Here is a 22,069-nt window from a genome sequence, read left to right as displayed (position 1 = left end):
TGTGGAGTTTGGAATGACAAACTCCCAGCACCATATACTCTTAATGACAGCACTACACTTACAATGTCTAAGAATGGACTTAGACACTGTAGGAGTACAGTGCTCATTCTACTGTACCCTCACCACTAGTATAGTACACCCAGCTAGAGGGATGACTGATCCATGCCTGGGCAGTGGGTTGTGGCACACAGAGGTGTGTGCCATGTGGACTCTTCACTTTGTTCTGCACCAAAACATGCAGTGTGTGTGTGTCCAGGCACAGGGCCTCTAAGGGTGGCACAATAAGTGCTGCAGCCCTTTGCGGTCTTCCCTGGTCACAGTGCCCTGGGTACCTTAGGTACCATTTACCAGGGGCTGACCTGTGGCCAGAAATGCCAATTGGGTTAGTTTTGGGGAAAGAACACAGGACCTGGGAACCTGATTGGCAGAGACCCAGGGCACATCAAGTGAAAGTGCATCAGTAGTCTGGCAAAAAGTGGGGGGGGGGGGTTACTGCAACAGAAACCCACTTTCCTACACTCTGCTAAAGCTATGGCAGCTGCAAAATGCAATGTATGTAGGGAGAGGTCATGATGTAGGAGCAAATGTCCTTGAAACCACTTAAAATCGTAAATGCACAGAAGAAAACATTACTGCTTTTTAATTTTCTTCTTAATCTAATCACAGGTGGCAAGTATTCTTATATCTCTTCCGGAAGACAGAAGTAGGATGGGAGTTAATATTCCTGCAACATCTTTAACAGTAAGTAGTGTGTAAAAGGTCTCAATATAATTCATGCAAAAATGCATTAGACTGTATGAAAAGCAATACATGCCGTTCAATCAATCAGGGGGTATTAAGCGTGTTACTCACCCATGAGGGTCTTATGGCGCTGGGGGGCAGCAGCTCTGGTCAGTCTAAGAGCCAGGTCTTGTGGGTCTTGCTGAAGGTGTGCAGGGTGGGGGCGCCTCTAATGTTGAGTGGAAGCTTGATCCAGGTATTATTTATTTTATTCTTTAACAGGACATTTAAAAAACTTGTGTGAGTGGGAACTGTATTTGAGTTTCTAATTTGATCCTATGCATTTAACTAGAGTGGAAATTGTCTATTCCTTAGTGTATTTGTCTACCCTAGATAGGTCGGCATACTTTTAGTGAACACAAACAAGTGTTGTTCTAGTTAGAGAACTGGGGGGAATATGTATAAGCCCCTATCACCACGGGAACGTCATTTTTGTGACGTTCCCGATGCGATAGGGGTCTTGCCTTATGTACAAGGCACCCTTTCACGCTGTGTTTAGTGTGAAAGGGGCGTGCAGTGGGTATTGTGGTGGGTGTTCCACCGCAACACCCATTGTATTTGACACTTTCCCCTATGTACAAGGGTGGTGTATATAGTAGGTAGCGCCAAAATGAAGACAAGAAAAACTCTGGTCTTAAGTTACTGAAACAAGGAGATATGCATAATTTCTCCTCTTTTTTGCTTTTTCCATGTGTGCTGCCTGGTGCAGCACACATGGAAAAAGCAAAATGCCATGGTTTGTTAATGTACAGAAAGGTGTCCCTGCCTGTACATAAACAAACCTGTTTAAAAATGCCATTTTGTAACTTTCATGTGTGCTGCATGAAGCAGCACACATGAAAGGTACAAAATGGCATGGCATTTTATGATTGTTTATGTCTAGGAATGGACACCTTTCTACACACAACTAATCCTCCCCTGCACATAGACACCCTTTCACTCTGGTGCAAGGGTGCCTGCGTTGGCGCTAAGTTGTTAAACCTAGGGCCATTGCAAGGGGAAATTTAAGGCTGCACCACATTCTTGTAAATATGGTGCAGCCTTGCGTTTCCGAAGTAGCGGAGCATGTAGTTAAGCCCAGGAGGCTAACGGCACGCTCCCCCACTTCTATTATACCTATCCCCCTGGATGTCATGCCAGATGCATCCGTTCATTTTGGACTTCTGAAATGTTATGACTTCTGTTGTGGGGCAAGGCCTGTCACATGTGCTCTCTGGAAATGTTTTACTAGTGTAGTGCAAGTCTGTGTCCTGGTAATGTGGAACTGGCAAGACTGCCTATAAAGAACCGAGACTAGCTCTAGATAATTATAAAATATAAATAATTGGCCCATTAAAAGCGACAGTAAATGTTTAGGGCATCTACTGTGTTGTATCCAGCAAAGCTATAGATTTCGTAGGACATGTTCCTTCAAAACTAAAGTGAATGCTGTGATTCTTCAGGTTTGTTTTCTACCCTGATAACTGTGCTGCACGACACACACCTTACAAAGATAAAAAGAAAGAAAATCTTGATTGATGAAAGCAATTCATACAGAAATCAAATCCTATATTTTACATAAAAAGATCAACTCTGCAATCAGACTTTAGCGACCTCTTTCAATTCTCGGAGTTGAACTATTGTGTGCTCAGGCCTCTTTCAGTGAATTAATGAGACATTCACAGTTGTGACTTGAGAGTTCGCACCTCTTTGAAAAGCAAAACAACCAGGCCTAAACCAACTGCCAGCCCAAAGCTTTAAAGGAAGCATGCACAATAAAGAGGAGATGGAGAAACATTTGTAGTCCTGAACATTTGAAAACACATGGTAATGCCCACAAGAAGTGCTTCTGAAGAACATGTCTCTCTCAAACTATGGGGCATATTTATGAGTCAATGGCCCAGTGTGGCGCTGCGGCAAATTTTGCAGCACCGCGCTGCTTCATAAAATTTTGCAGCGCCACCCTGCGCCATTTCAAAAACACAGCAATGCAACCTATTTACAACTATATGGCGCACCCCTGTGTTTTCCTTTGCGCTGAAATAAAAATAGCTGCCTAGCGCTAACAAAGACACCCTTGCACCATAGGGACTGCATTGCAGGGGTGAATGTTTATGTGCAGGAAGATGCAGCACACATAGAAAAAGCAAAAATGAGGAGAAATAAAAGTATTTCTCTGTGTTGTGCCAATCTATTGCCTGCCTTTGCAGGGCATTAGTTTTTGGCTCTGCCTCAGATTTACAGATCCTTTTAAATCTGTGTCAAAAAGCAATGTGTTTTGGTGTGGATTGCCCACAGCAACAGCCATTCCCCTTTGTAATGCTGAAAACTGCATGCGTGAAAGGGTACCATATTTACAAAGTGGAGTTAAGCCACAAAAGCCACGCAAAGTGGCTTAACGCAATTTTATAAATAAGGTGTAGGCCTGGGCACCATCGGACCATTTGAACAAGTGACGCTCTGGTGGCGCAATCCCTTTGTAAATATGCCCCTATATCTTTGCTTCTCTCTGGGACACGTTGGGAAAGTGTCCATAGAAGGTTCAGGAAGGATTTTGAAGTGACTCAGGCTTAACTAGTTGTGGGTAGGTTTAATTGGAAGTTGGAGTAAAGCTCCTTAACTGAAATGTAACTCTAAGCCAGGTTGAGTTCCCCTGTTTAAAGTTCTGTGGTGATTTTAGTTCCACCAGGCCCTCTTCCAAAGCAGACATCAGACAGATTGTGCAGTGCAACTTTACTTAAATCATGGAAGATGGCTAGTTTCTTGGGTCTATAAGTCCTTTCTTGAGATAGTGTCTGATAGTCTCCCTTTACTACATGAAATGTGGGAGGGGTCATTGGCAGTCAATTCCAAGGGAAAGAATGGTAGTAGTGAATATGTCCATACGGTATTGAGGAATATTTGTTACAATTATACACAGTTTAATTATTTACACAATACATACCTTACACGCCACAGATTGAATGTGAAGTTGCACTCTGCAGTTTTGAACAGTCCTCAATGTGGTCCTGTGGATGCTGTTGTGTCCTGCAAGACACTACTTTTTAGTGTCTCAACAGGCACAGAATTAGTAGCCACTCCCCTATGGGAGTGGGCACCCTTGCACCCCTACACGCATCCCTCACAGACGTCACAAGTGACGTGAGCCGGTTAATAAAAGGGCCCTAGTGCACGTGCCCGAGGCCAGTTTAACAACCATAGCACTGTGTCTGTGCCCATCCTTACGCAGCATGTGGGCCTATAGCCCAATATACAACAGATGCAGTCTTTGCCCACCTGATGTTGGACTGCCCAGTTTTGGCCTGCTGCTGGACCCAAGTAATTAAAGATTTGAACCACACCTTGGGTAAAAGGGGATTTATTGAAGTGGAAGCGTGCCTGCTTGGAGTATGCACTAGGCATATGGAGAAGAAGTCAGGTAATTAGTTCCTAGACTTAGCCCTGGTTCTTGCTTGCAGAGACATTGCAATGCACATGTTATCCCTGAGGGTCCGAGGCCTACAGGTGAAGGCTAAGAAGTCGAAACATTGACCACAGTGGAAAGGGCTGCACTGCTCTCTGAAGAGTGCTGCATTGTGAGATGAAAACCACGGGATGACCTGTGGTCGGATGTGGTGACAGCCTTTTTTGCTCCTGAAACTCAGGCACCTGATAAATAACTTGAGGCAGATATCTGAGTGAGCTATCCCCCACACTTGTTTCTCTTCGTAACACAACATCTTGGAAGATATTTCTAGTGTGGTGCTGGCAAGGAGGATGGGTGGACTAATATGCAAGGCTTCAGTAGCCTTTTTATGACTGGGTTGGGCCCTCTTGAGGCGAACATTTGCCAGGTGATCGTTGAGAAAGGACACTGCTTAATTCTGGTTTTGGTTTGCTATACTGAATATAATTTGTATGTTTGCTACATCGACATCGACTGAAGATGATGAATAAGTTGTATGTTAACTCTTGTACAATGCACAGTATTGTCTGTGATGCTTGAAATGGTTAATATAACATATATATTTTTTTAACTTTACATAATTGACTCACACTTTCAGGTTTGATAGTCTGTTTGCTTTCAGGCTTGATAACCACAATGCACTATGGCTTTTTGATTCCCCTCCACAATCATGGGATAAGTTATATTCATTCTTTGCAGTCAAATTGTGTATATTGTACCAAGCTATCTTCTGGGGTTGTATGTCTAAACAACTACTGCCTAAACCACGGCTTCCTTAACCACGAGATTTTCTCAACCACTACCTTTATTTACCACGACTTCCTAAACCACGAAATAAAACATCTCGTGTTTGGCCAGTAGGTGGCACTATTGTAATTACAATACTTCTTACAAACCACTCGTAAAAAATAAACGGATCTAAATCTTTTTTTTTTTTTTACAACGCATACCATTAGCTTTTTTTTTCTTTTCCTTTTTTGGGGGGGAGACCCCCCCACACACCCCCCCCTAATGTTCCCTTAATTCTGAGGAGTGTAGTGGAGAGACTCGTGGTTCAGGGAAGTCGTGCTTAATGAAAGTCGTGGTTTTTAAAAGTCGTGGTTCCGGCTTCGTTGTTCAGGTAAGTCGTTATAAAATTATCGTTGTTCAGGATGTTTCCCATCTTCTGGTGCTCAGTTGTCCTGCAATGTTTACTCTGTAGAGAACAATAGTTTCTCATATTCTGTTACAATACAGTTGTATAGAGTGAGGGCCTTTTAGGCACTGGATTAGGTTAATCTCAGAATGATGAGCTAGTTTTGGTATTAAAAACACAATTTTGAAGCTGTTTGAAGAATCACTGTCTGCCCACTGAGAATCATGGGAACAACTGTCTTATCTTTGTCCTGTAAGCATATGGGACCTAATATGCAGGTCTTTGTGGATCCACCCTGCTCGGAACAAGTGTCTGTCAGTTAGGGGTAACTTGCTGTGCAGTCCGTGAATTTTAGGAGGTTTGAGGCTAGTAGTGGCTGCTGACCAGTTTCCAGCATCCTAGTTAAAAATGTATTGCTTAGATGACAATGGTATATATCTGCACCACTTGTAGAGAGGCCCTTATAACTTATTCCGAGAGGACTGGAACCAATGAGATCAGTACAGAAGAGATCAGTAAAAAAAATCCCCTTCCTGCACAAAAACAATCTCCCCATGACGCAGGCATCCTTGCATTATGGTGCAAGGGTGCCTGTGCCGGTGCATGGCAGCAGTTTGTGCCCCAGCGCAGGGGGAAGCACAGAGATTGTTGTAAATATGTTTCATCCCTGTGCTTCGAAAATAATGCAGCGCAGCAAAATGACTTGCAGCACCGCGCTGTTAGTTTCTTGTAGACCTGCCTCTAAGATTTTTTGAGCATGTGAAGCTTTTACTCCCATGATTATGGAAACAGAGGTGGAGTGCTCTACCTCACAGGGAGGCTAACTTAGATGTATATTTTCTAGTTGTTATTGATATATTCTGATTTTCGTAAAGCGCTCTGATGCCTAGGGGCCATGCCAGCGCTATATAAATCACAAAAATAAATAAATATAGAAACATACAATGTCCTATACGTCTGTTTGGAGTATAATTTCTTTACTAATTAAGTTAAAAACGTGCTTTTATATAAAAGACAGTATTTATATGAACACACAGTATACTACGGCACCCCACAAATAATACACAGGCTTCCCAAGGCAGGCCCACTAGAGTTCCCCGGGTCAGTTTATCAGGTGCCACCTCACCCTCTAAGGTCAGGTATTATTCCCCAGTTACCTGAGGTGACATTCAAGCTAAGCCGCACTAGTGACGTTCCTCCTTGACTTGGCAAAAGTAAGAGTGTCCCACACCATAGCTCTTAAATCAGTGCAAGTTCCCTTGTGCCTCTACATTTTGTTCTGTCAAGCACAAACATGTTTTCACTCTTCTGGGGCACAGATCGGGGAGATGGGGGAAGGGCAGGGGTGGTTTAAAATGCGAAGGAAGCAGCTAAGTGGGCTGTTTGTACACGTCACCTTTTTACACCAGCGATGTACTGTCAGCATAGAGTTGCCATAGAACAGGCGCCCTCTTGAAATAGCATCCGACATTTGTTCTTAGTCTTTGAAAGCTCTGAAAATGTGACAAGATTAGAACAAGATTTACCGGCCTGTGTACAAAAATGGAGCAGAGTTTGGAGCGCGAATGCTCTGCAAATGAAAAGGGAAACGAATAGATAAGCACCCAAATGTAAAGATATCAGTAGTTGGGCACTGCTCCTTGGGAGGAAATAAATGATAACAAGGAGAGACAAGAAAAGATTGACCACTAGCAAGCAGGCCTTTTTAAACGGCAATTGATGTAACAAATAAAAAGGCAATGGGCAGGTTTAAAACCCACAAAATGTATACAAAATATCTTGAAGAGACACTGCAAGCACTGCCTATGCTCAACCTAAAAACAAAGAACCCACCTGTTTTTGCATGAGTGGTTTAAAAGAGTTCACATAGCTGCTTCACATCTTCTGGAGCTTTCGTAATACAGGCAGTGATGTAGGTATGGTCAGGATGGTAGTCGACAAGGGTGTACACCAAAAATGCTGCTCCATTAACTGAGCCCTGTAAATGATGCTGCTGCAGTCATCTTTTCGGAGCCATTCTGATGTTCAAACAGCACTGACATTTCAATACTAGACAGCTCCATTTGAGTTTCCTGTGTGGTAAACAGTAATGGTTCTTTAAGAAGAGCTCTTTTGCATTGTCTACTTCTTGGTCCCTTGGCCTTTAACCGCATCGCTGCGGCGGTCATTTTTGCGCTGCGCGGCTTTTCTACAAAAGCCGCGTTACATGACGAGCTCAGCTCGTCATCCGCACACGCCCCCCGTGGCTGAGCTCGTCATCAGCATCGAAGGGGTTAACGCAAGAGTGGGCCTTTAATGGTGGATATAGCTCTCTACGGCGTGCTACAAGGCTATATTATGAACCAACCAGCAAGATGAAGACTACAAATAAACATAGAAAATTTCTTCACAGATAAAAGAAAACACACAAAAAATCAAACAAAATAACATAAAAGGAAAAAAAACAATTTAAATTGGCAACAAAAACAAATTGTACAGAAAAGTAACATTACGAATAGCTGTTGTAAAGCATATAAGAGAAAAGTGATAGAAACATTTTTGAAAAAAACATGACTTTAGTAACTGTAGTAGGCCCCATTTATTTTCTTTGCACAAAAGAAAATTGTTAGTTTTGAGATGGTGCTGATGGAACACCCAGAGCTGGCTTCTGAAAAGTCCAGTTAAACCAGTATGTCACTAGCCCCGCTAGATAGTTAGAGACGAATACAATTCTCGCACCTTGAAAACAATATAGCCTCTGAGGCTTGAGTCCATGACCTTCCAATGTGGGAAAGTTCAGGGCACAAAAATGCACCCTTGCAACTAGCGTTTTCCTCTGCCCACGTTTTACGCCCGATTCCACTGAGTTCCCATGTTAAATTTCTGTGCACTTTTATTTGTGAGTAAAACAAATTCGATTTCGGTGAAATCACACTGAGAATGCTGGTATTTGTCGGTGGGAAGCATATGATTTTATTCGTTGTATATAATTTGTACTGCGGACCACCGAAAGCCTTGTTTATTCTTGATCTTCACTTCTGCAGGCATTTTGAGAGAAGCTGAACAAATATTTCAAATTGTGGTCTGGCATTGCTAAAAAAAAATGTCATACCACTGTTTAGCCTTTGTTGTTTAAATTACAAATCTTTTATCCCAAGGTGGACGATATATTCGCCGTGATACACAACGTTGAAGACAATGCTCCTCTGAAGTGAATAATTTGAATAAAAATGAAAAATAATAATAAACAGTGCAGGGACTCAAAGTTTTGCCTAAGATCATGATGCTGACGCTGCCGCCTTCCAGGTTGGCTGGGTACCCAGGCTACTAGGTCTTGATCCCTCCTCATGCCTCTGTCTTTCACTACCCTAAACGTCCTTTTATCTCACTGTTGCAAGTTCAGTTTCATCTCGGCCTTTTCCCATTGTCGCGGTTTTCTTGTCTATCTCTTCTTTCTTCTTGCTTCCTTTTCTGCCTTTTTTTTCTCTCTCTTTCTGTGCCGAAGTCTGATGATGAAATTATAATCCTTCTCCTCAAAAATGAGCGCTGGTGACTCACTACCACCAGCCTCGGTGCAAATTAAGCGTGACTGCTCACTCATAATCCGATCAAGATTTGAAGATAGCTGGTTCTAAATTGTGATGATTTAAATAAATGTGTACTGTGAACTTCCCTATAGTCTGGTGCTGTTGCATCAACAATTGTGTTTATATTCTAGATCTCAACCCAGCCAGTCCCACAGGAGCCAAACAGAAAAGAATACGAAGCCTACCAGCCATTTCAGAATTCAACCAGGAATTATGATGAATCTTTCTTTGATGATCAGGTGCACCATCGCCCCCCAGCCAGCGAGTACAACATGCACCTGGGACTAAAGTCTACTGGCAACTACGTTGATTTTTATTCAGCTGCTCGTCCATATAGTGAACTTAACTATGAAACAAGCCACTACCCCGCGTCTCCGGACTCCTGGGTGTGAGGCGCTGCTAGGAAGCCAGGATCCGGGAGTTGTGCATGTGCATGCATACCACGAGACTTTTCTTTCCTGCAAATTTAGTTTGTTAAAGCCTGTTCCATAGGAAAGCCCAATATAACCATTGTGGATTATTGATTAAAGTAATGTAGAAGGCTGAACATGTGGAATTTAAACTCGGAAGATAAGTCCATAGACAGGAACACTCACTTGTGGCGTGGGGCACCCTGGTGTTGCCATTCAGAGTCGTAGATGCTGTGAACTGAAAGTGGATGAAAGAAAGGGGGCAGAGAAGTCGAAGTGGGACAAGAAGGTTACGTGAAGCACAAGAAACTGAACAGTTTACATACAATTTGGGGGACAGCTTCTCACGTTTTCTTTAATATCCGCATTCATTGTGAATCTAGGCTTCAAGTTGCATTTTGGGGTTTCCTCTGTACAGCAAGATGTTTCTTGCCTCTTGTTAATGCTTTGTTGTAAAGTATTTGATGTACATTACAGATAAAAAATGAGTGCATTGTGTATATTACACCAATGCAACAGTGTTTCTTCATTAATAGTTCTAAATATTGCTTCAATTTCAGATTTTCTGAAATACGTATGAATTTTCAGTTTTTCCATTTCCCCCCTCAGTATGTTTTAACAACAAAAATAGAAAAGACAAAAAATCCCAAGGAAAAACTAAAAAAAATATATAGCAGTATTGTTCGTTCTGATATGTGAATTTGTTTGTGGCAACTAAACAAGGCATTCAAGCAGTTTCTGACAATTTAACATACATCATTCCACACTCTTTGTCAACAAAGTGCTTTTCACTGCCTACAATTTTAGATGTAGATATTTGAAATAGAATTTTTCATTTATACCAGTTTTCTTTATGATGATACAGTGTTAAAAGAAAATAAATAACAATTGATCTGTCATCCATATTTTCTAAACATGTCTATTTCGAATAATTTATCATAAATGCACAACAAAGCACATACTTAATTGTGTCTATATATATGTATATGTTTACTAGTGTATATATCATTCTCTTTGCGTGTGGTGTGTGAGCAAGCATGTGATAACTCAGCGAAGTTTGGTTCTTTTTCTACATATAGTTCAAGTATAGCAATTTTTTCTTGTACGGCAGGAACAACGTTTGCTTTAATGAGTTGGAAACAAGAGAAATAACACCATGACGGTTCATTTACTTGCTGCTTTTACACGACCATAAGCTATGTATGTTTTTGCATTATATTATTGTATTGTCACATGATGGCTTTCAAAATGCACCTTCTGCCGTGCTAACAAATTAATCATTCGTCTACAGGATTTAAATACTTTTATTGTTTTCAGCGATTCGAATTCTTATCTTGGAGTAAACTGAAACATCTCTTCAAGGTACAAATTATTGAGTGATAGCACAGGTGCCAAATTTGGTCCTCAAACTATCACTTAAAAAAAAATGGGGCTTATTTACAAGCCCCTTGCGCCGTCGGTGAGTCACTTTTAATATGGGAAAAAATGATGTACCGGCGGCGCAAGGGGCTTGTAAATAAGGCCCTATGGGGCATATGTAGAAGGAAATAGCGCAGTGTGATGCTGTAGCAAATTTTGTCGAAGCACCCTGCGCCATTTCCAAAAGGCAGGGATGCACCGTATTTACAAGAATACCGTGTACTCCTGTGTTTTTCCAAGCTCTGGTGCTAATAATAGCTGCTGAGCACCAACACAGACACCCTTTGACCATAGTGCAAGGGTGTCTGTGTTGCAGTGATGATTGTTAATGTGCAGGAAAGTGTCTCTTCCTGAGCATAATAATCCAATAATTGTGATTTGCTACTTTCTGCACCACACATAGTAGCAAATCGTCATTATTTAATGATTGTTTTTGTGCATGAAGGGGCACCTTCCTGCACAAAAACAATAATTAATGGGATTTTGCTCTTTCTATGTGTGCTGCAGAATGCAGCACACATAGAAAAAGCAAAAACGAGGAGAAATAATAGTATGTTTCCTCTTTGCGCCAATCTAACACATGCTTTTGCGTGGCTTTAGTTTTGACGCGGCCTCAGATTTGCAGATCCTTGTAAATCTGGGGCAGAGTCAAAAAGGTAAAGGGTGTTGCAGTGGAACACCCACAGCAACACCTATTGCTCACCCCTTTCACATAAGATACCTGTGTGAAAGGGTACCATATTTAGAAAATGGCTCTAAGCCATTCAAAGTATCTTAACGCTGCTTTGTAAATAGGGTGCAGGGCATTGCCCCACTTGAACGTCAAAATAGTGATGTTCTGGTGGCGCAATCACCTTGTACATCAATCAGTCAATCAATCAGGGGTTTTATAAGCGCACTACTCACCTGTGCGGGTCTCAAGGCGCGGGGGCGGGGCAGCAGGTCTGTTTCAGTCGAAGAGCTAGATCTTCAGAGCCTTCCTGAAGGTGTTCAGGGAGGGGGCACGTCTGATGTCGGTGGGGAGCTCCTTCCAGGTCTTGGCCGCAATGTAGAAGAAGAAAGTTTCCCCTGCTCTGCGGATGTGCAGGGTTTTGGCGAGGAAGAAGTTGGAGGAGCGGAGGTCTCGTTTGGGTACGTGGAGGGTGATTCTGTCGTTGAAGTATTGGGGTCCGGTGTTGTGTAGACATTTGTAGGCGTAGGTGAGTATCTTGAAGGTGACTTATTTCTCAACGGGGAGCCAGTGGTGCATGTGTAGGTGTTGGCTGATGTGTTTGTGTCGTGGGACCCCGAGGACGAGCCTGGCGGCGGTATTTTGAATAGTCTGGAGTTTGCGTAGTAGAGATTTGTTGATGCCGGTGTAGAGGGCGTTTCAGTAGTCCAGTCTGCTGGTAATGAGTGCGTGGGTGACTGTTTTTCTTGCCTCATTAGATCCATTTGAAAGTCTAACGGAGGATGCGGAGGGTGTTGAAGCAACTGGAGGTGACAGTGTTTACCTGTCGATTCATGGAGAGGGAGGAGTTGAGTGCGATGCTGAGGTTCTTGGTGTGGTCTGTGGGGGTGGGGAGGGTGCTGAGGGCAGTGGGCCACCAGGTGTTGTTCCATTCTGAAGTGGTGGTTCAAAGGATGAGAACTTCTGTCTTCTCCAAGTTGAGTTCAAGGCAGCTGTTGCTCATACAGGCTGCAACGTCCTGCATTCCTTCCTGGAAGTGGAGTCTGGTGGTGGTGGGGTGCTTGGTGAGGGAGAGGATGAGCTGGGTGTCATAGGCGTAGGAGATTAGGCTGAGGCCGTGCTGTTGGACAATGGCAGTGAGGGGAGCCATGTAGATGTTGAAGAGGGTTGGGCTGAGTGATGATCCTGTGGGACCCCGCAGTTGATTTCCGTGGGTTCAGAGAGGAAGGGTGGTAGTATGATCCTTTGTCTCCTGCCGGTGAGGAAGGATCTGATCCAGTCGAGGGCGGTTCCTTTAATGCTGGTGTTGTGTAGTCTTGCTGTTAGTGTGCGGTGGGAGACTGTGTCAAGGGCTGCAGATAGGTCGAGTAGAATCAGGGTTGTGGTGTGGCCTTGGTCAAGGAAGGTGCGGATGTCGTCAGTGTCTGCGAGTAGGGCAGGGTCTGTGCTGTGGTTGCTTCAGAATCCGCATTGGGAGGGGTTGAGGATGGTGTTGTCTTCGATGAACCTTGTCAGCTATGCATTGACGGTCTTCTGGGCGACTTTTGCTGCAAACGGGAGGAGTGAGATTGGCTGGTAGTTTTTGAGGTTTGTCGGGTCTGCTGAGGGCTTCTCGAGCAGGGGCCTGACTTCTGCGCGTTTCCAGTCATCGGGGAAGGAGACGGTCTCGAATGTGGTGTTGATGATGCTTTGTAATACGGGTGCGATGGTGGTGGCAGCTCTGTGGTATAAGTGGGGTGGGCAGGCGACTGTGGGGGCCCCGGAGTGGATGCCCTTAATTGTTGCGGCGGTTTCCTTGGTCATGATCGGTGTCCATGCAGAGATGGTAGTCTGGCCGGTGTTGCCGCAGGGTTGACTGACTGCGGGGATGGGTGAGTGGTCGATGAAATTGTCGTAGAGGTTCTTTATCGTTAGGTGGAAGTAGGAGCTGAGTTTGTCGCAGAGGTTCTGGGAGGGGGTGATGTCCGTCGCTACGCTATGGGGCTTGGTGAATTACTGGATGACGATGAAGAGCTCCTTGGGGTTGCCCCTATGTTTCATGTTTTCCTCAGATGCTATCCCAAGTCCCCTCCCTAGATGGCAGACAGTTTCATCCCCTTTGCTCACATTTCGCAGCTCAAAGAATAACCAGTGGAAGCTGAGTGTGGTTTTCCATTTTGCTTCAACTTCATTCCTCATACAGTTAAAAAGAAATGTATGACTGCTATGCGCAGAACTCAAATGGCGATTAAAGCCATTTTTAGTGGACTATAGTTAGAAATAAAACAATTCATATCCACAAACCCAACAGCATTAGAATAATAGAATGCCACATTCAGGTGATTGGACATAAAGCAAAAAAAAATAACCAGGAAGAGATGAAGTAGCCTAAAAGAGGTACAGGGACAACTTGCTGGCAAATACGTTTTCAACTTCCTACAAAAAAGGCGACTGAAGTATCCTGCACAGGTCAAGAAGAAGTCTCTTCCTGAGCTTGGAGCTCAGAATCCTAAAAGACTTCCAGTCCCAGTGCTCTTAAGGGTGATGTGGGCTCTAAAGATTTGGAATAGGATCCTGATTTAGGAGATGTGGAGGGAACAAAAGACAAAACACGATTTGAAAGCAGATCAAGTTTGATGTGGTAAATGGCATGACGAACCAGACATAGGACCTCAATTTGAATCCTCTGCTGTACTGACAGCCAGTTTAGTGGATAGCGAACAGTGGAAACATGGCTATTGTTCCACAGACCAAATACCAGTAAAGCTGACATGCTTTGGATCCTCTGCAGCTTAGAAATATGTGTCCCAGGAAGTCTCAGGTAGGCGTGTTACCATAACCCAAACATGATAAATCTACAGGACTCATCAAAGTTGTTTGGTTCCTACAGTCCTATTGGATTAGGAATAGGCCAGATCCTCACATAGAGATTGAGCCGAATTGACTGAGGAAACACAGGGGAGATTTTCAAAACTTTTGCGCTGGTTTTACATCACTAAACCAGCACAAATTTCTTTTTTTGCTATTTTCTTTCCAGCGCAAAACTTGTTTAGCTCTGGAAAGCACTCTTTAAGTAGCACAAAGCATGTCTTTGCATTACTTTGCACCGAGGGGGTGGTACATGGGCATTCCCATGCAACCACCAATGCCTTTTGACGCAAAACCATAATAACAAATATTTGTAAACATGGTTTTCCGCCAAAAGTTAACACCCCTTCAAAGGAAGCCCTAACAGGAAAAATGCTTTAATTTCTCCATGCTTTTTCGACTTTCAACACGTGCTGCACTGTGCAGCAAGCATGCAAAGTGGGAAAAGCGATGCATCGTGCCTTGCATAGTATTTTGTACAGGAATGGTACCCTTCCTGTACAAAACATATGCTACACTCATGCACACACCCTAGCGCTGCAGCTAAGGCTTCATACCAGCATCCCACAAGATGGCACGATAAAAGTAATCAGCAATGTCTTGGCGGAGGCCAGCTGGGATTTTCGCACTCCAAAACAATTAATTACTGAGTGTGTTACATTGGCACTTAAGGAGAATTTTTTTGAGTATGAGGGTGATTAGTTCCTACAAACCACAGTGACTTTGATGGGAAGCACTTTTACCCCTTGTGTGGCAGGGCTGTACGTCCATTATTTCTTACAAAAACACATCCTAGACACCAGCAACCCTTATGCCACGTGTATCTCTTTTTGGAAGCAATACATAGATGATTTCCTTGTTAATTGGCAAAGACCTGAACAGAAACTCACTGAATTCCTGGAATGGCTCAACACCTGTGACACCAACCTGAAGTTGACCCATTCCTACGATGGGCAAGAAATGATCTTCTTGGATATTAACATCTCTAAGGAAGACGGGAAACCTAGGACTAGAACATAGACCAAACCCACTGCCAACAATAACCGACTAGATTTTTCCAGTTTCCTCCCAAGGGCATTGGGAGAAAACCTGCCTCATGGACAGTATCTCTGTTTAATAAGAAATTGCAGTAAACTTGAGGACTACCGCACCCAAGCCACAGATTTAACTGCAAAACTGAGAAACCAAGGATATCCTGACAAAATCTTAAACAGAAGTCAGAAACGAGCCCGAAACCAACCTCGAGATTCCCTCATGGAAGATATTCCCAGAAATATGACGGAAATCCCTTTGACCTGTGTTACCACCTTTAGCACAGAGTCTAATTCAGTTACAAAATTGATTAACAAGCACTGGAGAATCCTATTGACCAACAACAGAATATGGGAGAAACCTCTTTTTTCATTTAAGAGGGCCAGAAGTTTGAAGGACTCCGTGGTCTCCACCCGTCCCAGGATAACTGTCCGCGACCACAACCCCTCAATCCTGAATGCATGGGGATTCCCCAGCGTGACAGGGCATTTTGCGTGTGAAAATTGCAGTGTCTGTCACTTGACAAGCCTGACTAAACACCTGGACCTCGAGCCCAACAAAACCTGGACGCAAAGATCACACACAAATTGTAATTCCACCAATGTGGTGTATTTGATCACATGTCCCTGTGGCCTCAGATATCGGAGTATGACCTGCAGGAAAGTGAAGCGGTTCATTTGCGAGCATAGCAGCAACATCCGACGTAGAGAAGAACACGACCCGCATGACGGAATACTTCATGCAGAACAACCATACACCCAATGATATGAGATGGACCATAATCGAACAAGTCAAATCCAGCTCCAGTACCTCCAAACTTTTCTACGAGAAAGAACAACGCTGGATTTACAGACTTTTCATGCACAAATATGGGTTTAATGACAATATCCCACGGAACTCCGTTATGCAAAAATAAGGGGACTCTCAGGCACCCGTTTGGACACTCTTCCATTGGTGTTAGCCCTGTCATTCCACAGTCTGCTTCAGACTTAACTGATATGAAGCATGGCCCTACTGCCATGATCCTTAATTGAGCGCCCGACACACAATGGTATAAACCAGAATATTTTACAAATGCTGGACCTCATTAAGACGGGCAGTATAGACATTATTACACCATGTGGGCAATGAGAGATTGGTAGGACATACAATAACCCTAATAATAAAGAATATGCCCCTCTCCACTGAGGTTAATTCCTCGTAGATCCGCTAATGATCTACTCTCATATACAGTACACGTGGGGCACATACTCCTCTAATTACATTTATTTACCTTAGACATCACACCTACACTGACAAGTGGTTCCACTCCCTTTCCTGGTATTTATTTGTTGTAAAAACACTCCAGTTACACACAAGTAACATTTTTACATGCAGCACCACAGTGCTCACTGCCTTATTTTCTGTCTGCCAATTTGTGCTGAATAAAGATTCACAGTTGACTACACGTCATGGTGAGCAAAAAAACGATGGATTTAACCCAGATCTCTTGACTGGGGGTGAATGTATGATTTCATTCAGCATTCCGTCCATCATTTGTTTGCGTAGCACTTTTCGCCCTATGTGGGATGGGTATGCACAGAGGTGGGTCCCTTGCTCACTGTGCCACTGGATTCAAGCTAGCCCGGCTGAAGAAGGGTGGTATACCCTGAAACTGGTTTCAGGATGCTTGTTTCTGGTCCAGGGAGGACCTGGCTTGGCAGTTCGGTCTGGACTGTTCCCATGAGGCACAGGGTCAAGACTGATTTGCATATGGCTGCGTCTAAACTGGGGTGGCATTGTGAGCAAAAGAACAATGGATTTATCCTATATCTCTTGACTGGGGGTGAATGTATGATTTCATTCAGCATTTTTTCAATCATTTGTTTGCGTAGCACTTTTCGCCCTATGTGGGATAAGTATGCCCAGACGTGGGTCCCTTGCTTACTGTGCCACTGGCTTCAAGCTAGCCTGTCTGAAGAAGGGTTATATACCCTGAACCCGGTCCCAGGATGGTTGTTTACGGTCCAGGGAGGACCTGACTTGGCAGTTCAGTCTGGACTGTTCCCATGAGGCATAGGGTCAAGACTGATTTGCATATGGCTGGGTCTAAACTGGGATGGGATGGTGAGCAAAAGAACAATGGATTTAACCCAGATCTCTTGACTTGGGGTGAATGTATGATTTAATTCAGCATTCCGTCCATCATATGTTTGCGTAACTGGGTTAACGTGTCAGCCTTTTTGTCCCACACTTTGTCATGATCACGTGGACGCGGCCACGCATTGCATGACTACGTGTCTGACCTCGAAACACAATGATGGCAGCATAAAGACACCTGGCAGGGACTCCCACACATCCACGGGGTCCCTGAGTGGGCGCTTGGATTTGGCGTAGTAAGTACCGCATACTGGACGCTCCAGCTACCGAGGTATTCTCTTTACTTATTGCTCTTCCTACTTTTTTCTAAAAAATACTCATTTACCTCCATTGCAGTGTGTGACAATAGTCCACCAACCCCCACCTGGACCATGGGGCAACACTTTTTCTAAAACAAAGTAAGCCTTGTTCCAATGTTTCTCCCACACTTTTTAATGTCTTTTTCTTCCGTCTCAGTCTTTGTTCATTACCTTCCCTCTAAATCTCAATGAGATTACCTAAACCACCCATTATTTACAAGTGGTTTTCGAATTTTGAAACTGCACAGTGCACTGAATAAACTGCTGAATGTAAGCATCACTTGGTATAAATATACATTTTCCAAAATAAATGAATGGAGAGTGCTTTAATTATTGCACCTTACGATCATCACGAGAGGCACCACAGCCCGTTGAGTCCACAGTTGTATAGCACATAGAACAGCATGTGTGTCACTGCATCTTCTATGTCACAGCACCATGGTCAACTTAACAAATGGTGTAAGCACTTTAAAATGTGCTTTCTCTTTTAGATTTATTTCCCTTCAGACAACACTGAAGGTCCAAACCCGTAAGTTAACAGTAAACCTGGCCACAGGTGAGGCAGCACCTTAGCGAGTGCTTACCACATGGCTTTCCTGGTCCTGACGAAAGCCTCGCTATTTGCGTAAGGAGGCTGAAACATTTATACCGGCCACTATTGATTTACTTTGGATGTTATTGGTCAATAAAGCCAGTTGTAAAATCCACACCTACCACCTTTTAATCTTACCATACTTCTCCACTATTAAAAGTTTTTAGGAATAAGTAAAAGTAATTTTAAACTCCACTGTATTAGTTTTTTCACTCCCTGCACAGCCCAAAAATCCTGCTCCGCTGTAATCAGGCATCGTAGCACATCCAAGAGGCACTCACGCCTCGGGTGGGAACCCTTTGATGAAGCATGTCACCAACTAGGTTGGTGAGTGAGGGTTCTTCTTAAAATACACTCTGTGACTCTTCAGGTAATTCTTTCCATTTGGAATCACTCTTCCTTCGTTTATTGGCACAAAGAAGGCAAAAAAGGATAAGGGGACAGCACAGAGCTATCTCAACCCCAAAGCCACTCGGCCAGTGTCTAACATTATAAGATGTGGGAATGAGTCTAACTAACAGCAAAGGTATGCAACAATAGATAGTATATTCATTAGTGCAGTGAAGCTTCAACCTTGAGAAGTAGAAGCTGGAGGCGCAGGGGCAGCCTTTCTGCTGAGGCAAGCATCATGAGACAGAAGCTCGATCTTGGTTACAGAACAAGATGGCATCAATAAAGATGGCGCCATGAATGCTAACTTAACGTGGAATAGAGTTCGAACATAGCAAGGGGAGCATTTCAGTTCTGAGTATCACTGAAATCAAATTTAAAAAATCTAACAGACCCTCCTTTTAGCATTCATGCTAATCTTTATTGGTGCCATCAGGTAAGGGTCTTTACAATTCTAAAACAGGGAGAAGGGAAACGTTCACACATATACAACCATTGCTGACACACGAACTGTATGTTAGAGCTAATACTACAGGATGTTAAGCCATATAATCAATATTCGAAAATGCCCTCATCAATATTGAGCAAATCCTGAATACCCTGCATCACCATAGCCTCTGCAGTAGAATCACACCTTGGGGTCCGAGGACATGCCTTGAACATCAATACACAGCAAGCACAAGAGGCAGGGAGACAGTATATACACAAGCAGCATGTCATGGTGATACCTTCTACGGCAATGAGGAAAATAAGAATCTTCCAACCCCAAGAAGCGAATAGACCCCAAACCATCCTGTGAATGACCATGTACCATTCCCTTGATGTATCTACGATGCAATCTTATGCAATTTATGTATGGCAGGGTACACAGTGGGGGTCATGATCAGGAATATACACCAACAGCCACTACCGATGACGCGACAGGTCCCACCCCGGTTGGCCAGGATAACCTCTAAAACCATTTTGGAGTGCAACAAGTCTCGTAGCCTGGACCTCTACTGTGATATTTGTCAATATTCCTGCAGTCATATTAATGACTCCCTCCACCACCATCGTGAGCCATCTAATATTAAGACTATTAGCCATTGGGCCCCAGAAAGGTATGATGCCTTTCATTGCATCCGTAAACAGCTGCAATGTTGTGTCTGTCTGATGTATGTCATCTGTGTTAATAATTCTCCTAATCCAGGGTACATGGGCCTCTCTACATTGTGGACAATGTTCCTTATCGTAATTGGGAGGGGCTATATACACAGGTGGCAGAAGGTAAGAAAGGTAACACCTTCCCGACCATCCTTCAGGAAGCCAAACATAACCTCAGGCTCCACAAACAAAATAAACATTACTTGGCGAGATCAGGGGTGGACTCTTTGTTGCTCTCAAGTCATAAGGGGTGTTGCATCTGCTCTCCCCCACCTCTATGTCCCCAACCCCCTGGACACAGAAAGGAGCCATGACATCCACCACTGACAAGGGTATCGGCTTATCTTCAGTAACGTTGCAGGTCTGGAAGGACTGCTAGTATTCTGATGAGTTGAACTGTAGGAAATTGTCCCTCTCCACCTGAGATCAATTTCCCCCTCTCACCCCCTTGTAAGCATGCATGCAAGAGCTCAAGAACAACCTGCCAAATGGCTCTCGGCCTGTGGGAGCACTAGGGGAAACTCTATGCTTGAAACGCACATTCTGTGTCAGGATACGAGAACTAGCACTCCGTTCCAAGATATCAGTCTGGTGAAATGAACGGACCATGCTAATTTTATTTATTTTATTTTATTGATATAGTTTTAAATGGCGCGAACAAGATTCCGAAGGATGTCAGAGTGCTTTACAATAGGATGGGAGGAAGGTCATAGATGCAAAATCGACATAAAGTAGGAGAAAAAAACAGGAATGATCGCATATTCAGGGACAGTTGCAGAAAAAAGAACCATAACAAATGATAGTCCAATGGATGTAAGAGCGATGTCTTTGAGCAGGTGCGCCTAGCCCAATTAGGGTTAGAATTTATTCATAAAGAATTTTTTAGCTTCCAATTTGAATGCCGTAGTTGAAGAGATTCAGCCTACTTCAGGTGGAAGAGAGTTCTATAGCTTTGGGGCAGCGCCAGTAAAGGCTCTGTGACAAGTGCTCTTTTTCCTAAAGATGAGTGGTTTCAAGAGGAAAGTATTGGCGCTTCATGAGGCTCTTATACCACAAGAGAGCTCCAGTTTTTGCGCCAGGTACCTGGGAGTTTTGAAGTGAAGGGCTTTGTGTGCCAGAACGACAATCTTTAACTGAATACATGCTTAATAAGGCAACCATTTGAGAGATTTTAGGACTGGGGAAATGTGCTCATTTCGCTTAGTGCCTGTAACCAGTCTAGCCGCCTTATTCACTGATGCTCTTAGTGGAGCCAGGGAGTATTTGGGAAGGCCACAAAGGGTCGCGCTGCCGTAGTCCAGCCTAGGCAGGACAAGCGCTTGCACCAACTGCTTGAAAACGTTTTGTGGAAGGAAAGATTTTTTATCTCTGAGTGTCGTCATCAAGAGGTTTGCACCCTTACATACCTTACTGATGTGATTTTTCATATTCAGGTGCTTACCCAAAGTGACTCTTAGCGATTTGGCTGAGTCTATAATGAGAGGAATACAGTTGAAGACCGTGAGGTGATTCAACCAGAGGTCAAGCTTGGGGGTGTGGTTCGGAGAGGAGGTGACCAGAAATTCCATTTTGGAGGTGTTGAGCAGAAGATGGTTCTCAGTTAACCATTTTTGAGTAGATGTTAGGGTCGAGTTGAGAGAGATGATGTTTTCGGGAGAAGAAATGTTCCAATGGAGTTGCGTATTGTCCGCTAAGTAATGCAAACCACCTTTCACAACTACTAAAATATGACAAGGGCATGGATAGCAAATTCTCACTTCTATGAGTCACTGAAGGCAACAATCTGCAACACTTTGTCATATTGTAAGCAGTGTGCATCTGATGCAAAGTCTGAATAAACACATTATCCTTATAGGACTTCCTGTGCTTTTCCTTGTGGGGCGCCAGGGTAACGAAGATATGCTCGGGGGAAACTGGCATTGTACCAATCAGAGTGTAGGCAATATATTTCTCCCCAAGAAAGTACGTTACACTGAGTACCAATGTCAAAGAAATTAGGATAATTGCTACAAACAAAACTTTGCTTCTAACAGACCAGGAGAACCACACAGGCCCATTTCACTCAGGATGCGAGCCGCAAAAGGTTGCGCCTCCTTCTGAATGGGGCGACCAAAGGGATATATATATTTTTTATTTTACACAAAAACAACTGAAAAGTCTTACACTTGGAGCCAAGCTGGAATAAAGATAAAAGGAAATTAGGACAGTATATTGCTCATTAGT

General features: G+C 43.6%; 1 protein-coding gene across 1 annotated transcript in view; it reads left to right on the top strand.

The window, feature by feature from the left end:
* Window positions 1–10,226, top strand: part of CTNND2 (catenin delta 2) — a 3,070,130-nt gene extending 3,059,904 nt beyond the window's left edge. Inside the window, exons 25-26 of the mRNA XM_086965298.1 lie at window positions 667–741; window positions 9,037–10,226. Coding sequence (XP_086821424.1) covers window positions 667–741; window positions 9,037–9,297 — 336 coding nt within the window. The 3' untranslated portion in view covers window positions 9,298–10,226. The remainder of the gene's footprint in view (window positions 1–666; window positions 742–9,036) is intronic.
* Window positions 10,227–22,069: the final 11,843 nt, after the last annotated feature.

This window comes from Lissotriton vulgaris, chromosome 4_1 (assembly GCF_964263255.1).
Source record: "Lissotriton vulgaris chromosome 4_1, aLisVul1.2, whole genome shotgun sequence".
NCBI lineage: Eukaryota > Metazoa > Chordata > Amphibia > Caudata > Salamandridae > Lissotriton > Lissotriton vulgaris.
Note: the sequence above shows the minus strand (reverse complement) of the source record. Positions and strands in the feature narration are given on the sequence as shown.